This window comes from Chrysemys picta, chromosome 7 (genome assembly GCF_011386835.1).
Source record: "Chrysemys picta bellii isolate R12L10 chromosome 7, ASM1138683v2, whole genome shotgun sequence".
Lineage (NCBI taxonomy): Eukaryota > Metazoa > Chordata > Testudines > Emydidae > Chrysemys > Chrysemys picta.
This window is the reverse complement of record NC_088797.1, coordinates 38,953,380-38,964,762: the sequence shown is the minus strand read 5'-3', so window position 1 is coordinate 38,964,762 and position 11,383 is coordinate 38,953,380. Positions and strand designations below refer to the sequence as shown.

General features: G+C 38.9%; 1 protein-coding gene across 1 annotated transcript in view; it reads left to right on the top strand.

The window, feature by feature from the left end:
• The first annotated feature begins 942 nt into the window (after positions 1-942).
• The window catches only part of SYN2 (synapsin II), a 468,511-nt gene continuing 458,070 nt past the window's right edge, over positions 943-11,383 (top strand). The window contains exons 1-3 of the mRNA XM_042849573.2: positions 943-1,055; positions 9,979-10,151; positions 11,301-11,359. Coding sequence (XP_042705507.2) covers positions 992-1,055; positions 9,979-10,151; positions 11,301-11,359 — 296 coding nt within the window. The 5' untranslated portion in view covers positions 943-991. The remainder of the gene's footprint in view (positions 1,056-9,978; positions 10,152-11,300; positions 11,360-11,383) is intronic.

The following is an 11,383-nucleotide window of genomic DNA, read 5'->3' as shown; positions in this document are numbered from 1 at the left end:
TTAAAATGAATGGGGAAGTTCACATTTGAGAATCATTGCTTCAGGCTCTCTGCAAACTCAGGCAGACATTCTTCATCTTCCACAGTCTGTGTTTTGCAGGTTTTTTCATGCCTATAAATTAGAGATTAACGCTGTCTTTTTAAATGAAATATAAGACTCTGTAGACCAACTCAGTGGTGGGTCAATGCTTCACACTTCCAGATAGTCTTGCACAACCCCACTGCGGGAGACATGCTACACTTTGGGAAATGCTGCCTTAAGATAATACAAAACAGTGTTATGTGTTTGCCTGGTCTACTTGGTAGCACGTGAAATATAGTATAAAAACAGCACTATTGTTGGATCATATATTACCATAAATCTCAAAGTGACTCATCTAACAGTGACAACCCAAACGTGTTTTGGTATCTTTAATCCCCTCATGAAAAAGATTGTACATATTAAAAACTGACCATTAGATCAAGCATAGATTAACTGCCCAAGTCTCAACTTCATGAATTGTTTGCCCATGTACCACACTACATTTCTAGTTGCATTGGCTATATGGCTGATACCCTCAGTAATATCTTAGTTTTCCATATAAGCTTTCAGCACCAATGCCATTTCAGTGCACCATTGACTTTCCAACACACATCAAATTGAAACAGTCACAAGAAGATTGTTTTGCACTGTCACCAAAGTTTTTTGCATTTGACTGCAGTGTATAAACATGGATCAAGTCCTTGTGTGACTAGAGAAGTGCTTTCAGTGCCAGTGTTAGACTTTCAATGACGATACTTTGCAGTTTTACCTACACAGTGCTTTTTTGTCAGAACTGTCAAGGTGAATTTTAAAGCTTAATTATTAATATCCCTACTTGGTGGATGCAGAACTGAGGTCCAAAGTCACAAAGTGCAGCAGTGGCGGAGTCTGGAATAGAGCCCAGATCTATTGACTCTGTCCCATGCTCTTACCCCGGACAATGCTGGATTTCTTTCTATAGTAATGCATAATGAAAGTTAGGTTGCCTATTCCCTCTTCTAAATTGCTCATAAGTTTCTCCAAAAAAATCCTTGGTAAGTAAAATTTCTTATATATATATATATATATATTGTTTAATTAAAAAAAAAAATTTTTTTCCAGAAACATTCTGTTCAGCTAATATAATATCTGGAAATATCTTTGAGATCTGCACTAGCACAGTAACCAAGTGGCATTCCAAACTGATGTAGACACATTTATATCTGTGTCTGTCTGAAAGTATAGTCCCTAAAGAGAAATGGCAAGATAGACCTCTCACAACTGTCTTTTGCGGGACCTTTTCTCCCCGCAAGCCTTACATAGAGCACTATCATTTTTTGATTCCCCTTATAATTATTTTAGAATTTGTATTCTCTGCATTGGTGTTTGTAGTGCATACCTGGAACAGCACTGGGCACTTAGGGAAATCCTGGCTTTGTAAGCATGTGGTTTTGTGCAGGAAGTAACATTTTTTGACTCTGTATAAGTCAGAACAAAGTGCTGCTCCTTTCCAGCCATTTACTAGTTACCAAATAAACTGCCTGAAGTTATAAAACAGGGAACGTTCTGTCAAAGAGCCATTTGTGTGAATTTATCATGTCTAATGTAACAGAGAGCTACTTGCCTAGCAAATACCACAGATGAAGTATACTGCATTTCACTTTACTCCCTGTGTATTATAGCTGACACTTAAAACTAATGTTAGCCTTAAAAATGATGTATCATTTCAGTAATACCAAAGGGGAACTTCATATTTCATTCTAAATTCACTTGGAAATACAATGTATTGTCCGAGAGATGCTGCTGTATTACAAAAACACCGAGAAATCCATAGAGCAAAGCAGTTGCTAAGACCGTACATAGGGGCTAGTATTAACATATAAGAAATGGATCAGCACACAGCAAACTCTTGTAAATAAGTCTAGGAAATTTGCATTGTATGTTGTAAGATGCTTCTATTCAAAGTAGGGAACTTCTTTTCAAGGATGGTAGGTGATGGGGAACTCAGCCAGGATCCACCATATACTCTCCAGTTTTCCTCTCATTCACTCAGAGAAGTGCTGAGAGCAGTTCAATCTATAGCCTGTCAGCTGCAATGCTGGACAAAAAAGTAACTGAAGAGCAACAAGAAAGCTGCTTCCAAAGTACCCCTGAACTTGTCAATAGCAAGGAATCAATCGATATGCTAGAGCTTTCCACAGACATCAGAAGACAATTGTTGTTTCAAAGAGACCACGATTTGAAAGACAAATGGATGAAATGTAGGGTAGGTTGGTTCTCATGCTGTTGCTTGGACAGTGTAGAAGTCACCAGATGTGTTATGCACCTCAACTATGTTTGTCTTGCACCAAATCTGATGTGTTATGGGATAGGATGCCAGTAAGGGACATGTGTCTGACATCATGCTTTAGGTCTTCCAGGGGATCTTTTCCATCCTGCTTTCCTTGGGTTACAGTTAGAGTTAATTCCTGCAGGGAAATTGGCAAGCATTTGGAGCAGATGACTATAATATGTTAGAGTGCTGGGCACCTGTTTCAGAGAGTGGGACCTCTTTAGTTTGGAAACATTAGAATTGAATCTCTTCATTAGAATTGAATTTCTACCCTTTGATGTTTTTGATCATTCAGAGAGACTTTGCTACCGTATGATCTTATGAAAGCTCTTTCTCCTCAAACTATCAGGGCCCATTCTATGAGAGTCCAAACAGCATCAGTAGCCTTCTTACAGGGACTCCCCCTCTAGGAGATATGCAGAGCATCTAATTTGGGTCTCCATACACATTTTCACCAGGCATTATGCTCTGGTCCAAGCTTAAGCTGCAGAGGTCTCCTTCGGTTCAGTGACCCTCTACTCTGTGGTACAGCATTCTTCCTCACACCCTCCTCCTTAATGAGCACTGCTTGGAAGTCACCCGCAGTGAATACCCATAGAGACCAGCACTCAAAAAAGAAATAAAGGTTACTTACCTTATAATAACTGGAATTCTTCAAGATGTGTGATCCCTAGGGGTATTCAGGGGACTGGACTAGAAGACCTCTCCAGGTCCCTTCCAGTCCTGTGATTCTATGATTCACGACCCACCCTCCTCCTCTGCTTGGGTCATTGTGTGATTTGCGGTAGAATCAGAACTAGAGAGGCAATTGGTCTGTGCTGCCCTTTTCCCCCTTGGTTAAAAGCATGAGGAGGCACAAGGACAGGCATGGACGTACAGACACTGCTATTGAAGAGTTTCCAGTCCTGGGCACGCAGAGCACCGTATGCTCCACAGTGAATACCCATAGGAACCACACATTTCAAAATACTCTAGTACTATAAGGTAAGCAATCTTTCTTTTTTCCCCACTGTAGAATGTTAGGTCTTATTTCTGGTCTTACTAAAATTAGTGTAAATAAGAGAAAATTGACTTCACTGGAATTGCTTGATTGTGCAGTTGGTGTAAGTGGGATCAAAATCAGCTTCTGCCTGTCCAACTTTATTATCGGATTCATTAATAATGTTACAGATCCCAGAAGTATGCTAGGAACCTCACCAAAAACATGGTGTCTGCTGAAGAGCTATAATAGGTCTACCTTATTTAGGCAGTGGTATTTCATAATCAGCAATTATTAGTGGCTTTCATACAACTTGATCCCATGAAATTCTCATTTTATGGATTTTTTTACTGATAAATTACTGTATTAAGAAGAATTAAAAATGGTACCATCACAGAAGTGTGTTAATCCTTAATTAAAATCTTCCTTATTGCTTATTTTTCTCTGATCTTGCTTTAAAAGATTATTGGTTTTGGTTAAGTCAAAAAACTGTTTATTTAATGGATTAAAAGTGGTTAATTTCATAGATTCATAGATTATAGGACTGGAAGGGACCTCGAGAGGTCATCGAGTCCAGTCCCCTGCCCGCATGGCAGGACCAAATACTGTCTAGACCATCCCTGATAGACATTTATCTAACCTACTCTTAGATATCTCCAGAGACGGAGATTCCACAACCTCCCTAGGCAATTTGTTCCAGTGTTTAACCACCCTGACAGTTAGGAACTTTTTCCTAATGTCCAACCTAGACCTCCCTTGCTGCAGTTTAAACCCATTGTTTCTGGTTCTATCCTTCGAGGCTAAGGTGAACAAGTTCTCTCCCTCCTCCTTATGACACCCTTTTAGATACCTGAAAACTGCTATCATGTCCCCTCTCAGTCTTCTCTTTTCCAAACTAAACAAATCCAATTCTTTCAGCCTTCCTTCATAGGTCATGTTCTCAAGACCTTTAATCATTCTTGTTGCTCTTCTTTGGACCCTTTCCAATTTCTCCACATCTTTTTTAAAATGCGGCGCCCAGAACTGGACACAATACTCCAGCTGAGGCCTAACCAGAGCAGAGTAGAGAGTCTTGTAGCAGTTACAAAAGCGTAATGGCTTTGTCAAACAGAGCAAATGTGTGAAGAGTGCAATATAAGATGATCTACAGAACATGCTACATTTATGAGACTAGAAATATGCATCGAATGGCTTTGCCAGAAACTAATACTTACAGTCTTTAAATTAAGAAAAGCAAAGGAAGGACAGTGGCTTTGCCAATTGAAACCATGAGTAGGAAATTTACCACAATTTTGGGAAGAATTAAACTTGCGAGACTTTGTCATCTGTCTGGCAATATCACCTAAGTGAAATATTTTAAAATTATGCTTTTCCAATATTCTAGGGCCTAATTCTGTAGTACTGCACAATATGGGTAAAGGTTGCAGAACTGGCTGTCAAATAGGAGTTGTAGCATAGTTACAAAATATTATTTGTGGACAATGATTCTGAGAATGTGGTACATGTGGCTGTAGGGTGCCTGCCCTGCAAATGTTCACCTCTAGGAACCTATTGACACTTAGTGGACACTTTTCTCCTCCATTGCGGTATCAAGGGAAATAAAGAGCTTCCTTTTTAAAGATTTCTCCCTAGGGATGGATAGAAGCATGAAACATAAGGACTAATATAATGTGTAAATACAAAATTCATTGAAACAACTGCACCATGAGTAATGATTTAGATCTATTTTTATGACTTCAGCTACACTTATGTGCATCTGTTAATCAGGCCTTCATTATGCAGTTTATAATTTCACTTTTCCTTATGGTGATATAATTGAGTGTCCTTGACACTGATGATACAAGAGCCTAAGATTTTGTTTGTACAATATCTGTTGATGTCTTGCATGTTTTCATCTCTTTAGTCAGTTGGGTCAGGCTAATTAATTCCTCGGTTTACTCCTAGGAGTGGGTTATTGCTAGAATTACAATGACTCAGCTAATCCAAAATTTGAGAGAGAACTGTGAATGATCAGAATTTTTTTTCCCCTATCCATGGAACTATTATCGAGATGCTTACATTAAACAAAATCTGCAATTCCAAAGTATTCAAGTATTCAGATTAGTAAAAGGGGGAAAATATAATTTATTTTTAGTTTCATACATATATAGGCTTCTTTTATTTTATATGCTATGTGAAGCGCCACATGCCTTTGACATACAATTAAAAAATACTATTCAACTAGGATAGAAATAGCAGGCAGCCTCTCTTTGCAAACAAGAAGCTAGGCCCCCAGACCAAAACATTCATATTTCAGCTACAGGAAAACACTAATACCACTGAAGTTTAAAAAATATCAGCACCTCACCTAAATCCACCAAATGCCTGGCCAAATTAGATTTACTTTGAGCTGTAGGGCATGCTGCAACAACAGGTGTTTAGAAGGGAATTCAAAGCTGAGAGCTCCTCTTAAAGAATGTCCTACCAGCAGCCACCACTGTTGCATGTCTAGGGCTTCTTGCTCATGAACCCCTGCTGATCTTAAAGTATGACACATGAAGAGAGGTAGGCAAACCATTCAGAACTCTGCAGGACAGAACCAACGTCTTAAACTTCATTTAGAAACCAACAGACAGCTGGATACTGGAGCAATGGTGTTATGTGATCACAGCAAGATACCCTCTGCATTGGGTTCACTTACTGTGCTGATTTTAAGTGAGGCCTCATTTAGGTTTCATTAGTCATACAGCAGTTAAATTGTGGAGAGATAAAGGCTTGGATGATGGTAATGAATCCTATATCCAAGAGAAAGGGTTTCAGCCACATCAGATCAGATGGGAAAAGGTAGTCATGGCTATTGCAACTATAGAGATGGCCATCTTACAGCAGCTGGGAATCAAACAAGTCCCAAATTGTGACCTGTCCCAACATATGTTCTGGCCTCTTTTATGTCTTAGTGAAAAGATGGCATCTCTGGTAGCACAATGCCTCCAAACCCCATACTGAGGTTTTGGTTCAGTACTGACTCAATGGAAAGAGTCCCATCCACTGAATCACCAGCACCACCTTTAATGGACACTAGATGTGGAAGCAGCTCTTTGAATAGATATACAGGAACATAGAAAAATATTCAAAACCAGCAAAAGGGTTGTGGTTTGACAATTTGCTGGTAAGTTTGCATACCTACATATCCAGACAAATTCTGTAGTTCTTCCCATAATTTTCCTGAGTGTCCTCCAGCTCTTGAATTGCTCTTTGTGATTGTCATGAATATAGGGGAAATGTCAAATAACCTAGTTGGCACCTGACCAGAAGGACCAATGAGGAAAGAAGATACTTTCAAATCTAAGGGGGAAGGATTTGTTTGTTCTCTTTTGTTGCTCCCTCTCCGGGTGGAGGGAGAAGCCAAGCAGGCACAATATCTCCTGAAAATACATCTGGAATAATTCATCTATAATCACAGAAATTGTAAGTAGGACAAGGAAATGCATTAGGTTATCTTTTGTTTGGGCTTGTGAATTTTCCTATGCTACAAAGGAAGTTTTATTCCTGTTTTTGTAACTGTGAAGCTGAGCCCAGAGGGGAATCCTCTGTGTTATACATCTTTTTATTCCCTATTAAGTTACCTTCCATCCTGATTTTTGCAGGTTTGAGCCTTTTATTTTTTTTCTTTATAAATAATGTTCTTTTTTAAGAACCTGGATAATTTCAGTGTCCTAAAGACAAAGGGTCTGGTCTGTGTTCAAATTGCTAAGGCAATTGCGTGGTAGTTTATTCTTAAGCCTCCCCAGGAAAGGGGATGAAGGGGCTTGGGGGGATATTTTGGGGAGATAGGGATTCTAAGTGACCCTTGCCTGAATTTTTGTGTAAATCACTTGGTGGTGGCAGCAATACTGTCCAAGGGCAAGGAAAAGAATTTGTGCCTTGGGGAAGTTTTAATCTAAGCTGGTAGAATATAAGCTTAGGGGGTCTTTCATGTGGGTTCCCACATCTGCACCCCAGAGTTCAGAGTGTGTGGGGGGAACCCTGACAGTGATACTACCCACTTTCACTTTGCTTATACTTTTACTGTAAAGCTGTAGAACCCTGAAGCTGTGGTAGTTACCCTACTAGCATCTGGTGCCTGTGGGTCTTAAATAGCAGCAGCACCCAAAGAATGTTACATACAAGAGTGAATGACGGGTGCTATGGCCAAGCAGAGTGCATGTAATTGGTTCTGCAACTTCAGCATCAAAAGTAGAGAGGATACTTAATTATTCAGAAGTATTATGAACATTGAAGGTTCAACCTTATTTGAGTTCCAAGCCTTTTCTTATTCTGAAACTCTTTTGTCCAATCTTTTCTGTGATAGGCACAGAAATCATGTACAATATAATTAAGTTTATGAGCTTGATGTCAGACTAATCAAAAATAAAAAGGTTATTTTAATGCAGTATGTTGTGGAGGTTTGTTTTTAACAAAATACTTTTTAGCCCTGCAGCATCCCTAGAATGTCAAAGGTTCTCTGCCTTTGTTGCAGCTATGTAACATAAACAAAATGTAATCCTTTCAATAGCCCTAGAGTAGTTTTAAGCCTGAAATGCTTAAAACATAATTATGCCTAGAGTGACTGAAAACATATGCTTAGGGAGGGGTAGAGTTGGAATTCTGCATCATGGAACAATGATAAAATATTCAGTATTAGAGAACTACTCCAGCTTACCCAGCTTATTAAGGGATTCACAACCTGGTAGAGACCACAACCTGTCCTGCTAGTGGAGGGGCTGAATATCTCACTCTCCTCCTGTAGTCATCTTGATCTCAATTAACACATTGAAAATTATTATTGTCATTTTTCATCCATTTGTAGACTTCAAATAAAACTGGCATTTAAATTTAAGATTTGATATGACAGCTTAAAAGTAGTTAAGACATTAAAAACCATTATTTCATGAGTTCACTTCACAGCATCATATAAATATTGTCAGTGGGATACAGTCTTCCTCTTGTCAGAAAAAGGATTTACCAGGCATGTTGTATCCACATTCTGTATGACATTTTGCAGGAATACTAATTGCTGAGCACCACAGAGAGCTGCTTTTTAGACCCCAATTCAGGAAACCACTTAAACATGTGCTTAAATCAAATTGTCCTCAATGATTAGTCCAGCTGCTTTGGATTATGCAGAGGGTATTTATAATCGTCTATTGAAATGGGAAATTCTTTGACACTGACTTAGCACCTACTTCAAAGGGGCTGAGTCAAGCAAAGAGTGAATAGATCCACATCCAATACCAAAAAATGGTTGTTGCTATGGTTTTGAAGGGCCATAAGAGGACATTAAGAAATTACTTGATCATCTTAAATATGAAAGTTACCTAAGACAAAGTTGCTGTCTCCAACAAGGAGTACGTTGATAAGCTGAACTTAAGATAATCCTCTGTGCAAATCCTGGTGTCAAAAAATAAAGGGATAATTGCATACAAAGGAAATTTTGAGTGCTTGGATGAGACAAGCAGACTGCTAACAAAAGGTGCATCTAATGCAGTTTGGCCACACTAAAGATGACAGAATACTTTAGATTAGAGCTGGTTGGAATTTTTTTTGATGAATGCGGAAGTGTTTTGCGGAAATGTATCTGGTTCAAAGAAAATTTTGTTGGAAAGATTTCTCAGGTCTGGTTCAGAATTTCCAGAGAGTGGGGAGAGTGACTAGAATAGTCTTTTGGCTAAGGCACTCACCTGTGATGTGGGAGATGCTGGTTCACATCCCTGTTCTGCCTGATTTGGAGTAGGGCCGTGAATTTCAGATGCTCTCGTCCTAGGCAAGTGCCATAACCACTGGGCTCTAAAGTCAGTCTGTCGCTCTGGCCCAATAAATATTTATACAAAGTGAATCAACTCTAGCAGGAGAGATTGAGGTTTTGTAACTCTGAATCAGGCAGAGCAGGGACTTGAGGCTTGGTCTCCCGTATCCCAGTTGTGCACCCTAACCAATGGATTAGTGGCGTGTGTGTGTAGGGGTGTTTCTCTGTCTTCCCTTTCTCCTTCTTCCCCCCAAAAGTTTAGGGTTGTTTTCTTTTTACATTGGAGTGTAAACTCAAAATTTTTCATGGAACAGAATAGTTGTTCTCCAACCAGCCCTACCTTAGACTCTGGAGCTGATGACCAACCAGATTTCTATTGCTTGATCCCAAATAATGTAACAAGAAAACTGTTACCATTCTTAAAAGAAGTGAGTAGTCAGGAGTTGTGTTGGCCATCCAGTGTTAGAGCAGAATGATTCCCTAAAGTGTGTACTCTTGCGAGTGCTTAACTACTGCAACCAGAGCATAAATCACTACAAATATTAAGAAAATACTTCAGTGCATAAACTGGCTATTAAATGGATCAGGAAGGAATATTTTCCTCCACAAAGGGTATTGTTCTAGGTACTATATGATTTGCCTTATTGCTTTCCATAGCATCAGGTATTGACTACTGTTTCAAACACAAATTGAACTTGATTGACCAAGGGTCAGGTCTCATCTGCAAATCCTATTATAACCTACTATCAAAGCATCCTGTCCATTTGTTCTGTTTGTACAGCAGCTAGCACAATGGGGGCCTGATCTGTAATTATGGCTCCTAGGCTTTATGATGATAAATAATAATGATCACACCAGTATAAATACATTAGGATGTCATTTATTCTGCTCTCTGATTGACAGACGTATTTAGTGGACTGACAGATGTATCAGTGGATACTACAATGAATTCCAGTGCAAGAGAGGAAGAGTCCATCCACACCTGTCACTACTTCAGTGTTAAAAAGCAGAGTGTCCTCACATGTAAATCCACAACAGTAGAGAAAGTTTTGTTGGCCCATATAGTCCATCCTTATGTAAGTACAAAACAGGATTGTTCCCTGTTGTGCATAGATCAGTGCCTTGTCCAGTCCTGAATTTTTTTTTTTTAAAAAGGCATAAGGTAGATTGGAGGCCTAGTACATCATATTGCAGTCTTAAACTGGACTCTTTAGATTTTATTTTAAAATGCAGTATCCTAATTTTTTGGATCGTCTCCCCAAGTGTCCTTATTTTTTCTTTGCTAGGTTAAAAATTCTTGCACAAAAGACCTATATATTTCATAGCAGATAAAATTCTCCACCTTCAGCAAAACTGAAATACCTGTCTGAAGGAACCCACAAATAAAACAAGTAAAAAAAGAGGCTAGCATTAAGGAAAATTATATAAAGAATTAAGTATTGGACAGAGATGAAATATATTTGGGGACTATGTCATGAGAGAAAAAAGTCATCTGAGATTTACTGAGAGAAAAACCTGACATTTGAATAAAATGAATATGCTTCACTTTTACACTGACTGTAAGAAGGGGGGAGTAACAGAAAAACACTTGATACCTAAATCCATACTGCATTCAGAATTATATGTTTTACCACTCAATTTTTTTGTGTTTAAAGATTTATATGCTCAAAGTCAGCGTTAAGTAACGCAATACTTGGTGTCACTAGTCTCTGTTTGCCAGAACCTGGGAATGGGCAACAGAGGATGGATCACTTGTTGACTACCTATTCTGTTCATTCCCTTTGGGAAACCTGACATTGGCCACTGTCAGTAGACACGATACTGGGCTAGATGGACCTTTGGTCTGACCCGGTATGTTGTTCTTATGTTGTTTAATATATGGTCCTATATTTACATTATTTAGGATCACCTCCATTCAAAGCTATTATCATTGGGAAAAGAATACATATACAAACTTTTAACACGTACAGTTTTACCAAATGTTCATATACAAAACATAGTGTACGTCTCATAATGAAACCTTGCCCAATTAATAAGAAACAAAACAAACTTCCACAGATCAGTTACTGCTGCCCCTCTGCCTCCCCAAGCAAATTTTCTTACTAGCTCTGGACAAGTGTTAAACTCTGGTTTAATAGTTAATAGTGCTGATAGTTCAGTGTCTGAGAATGACAATGTTTAGCCATAATGTAACTATGCCTGATTCTTCTCTCTCACTGATTCAGGAGTCCATGAAGACGGCTGACATGAGTCACAAGGAGCTGGGCTGTTTCTCTTGTTGCAGGTGAACAATGGGGATGAAGTGCAT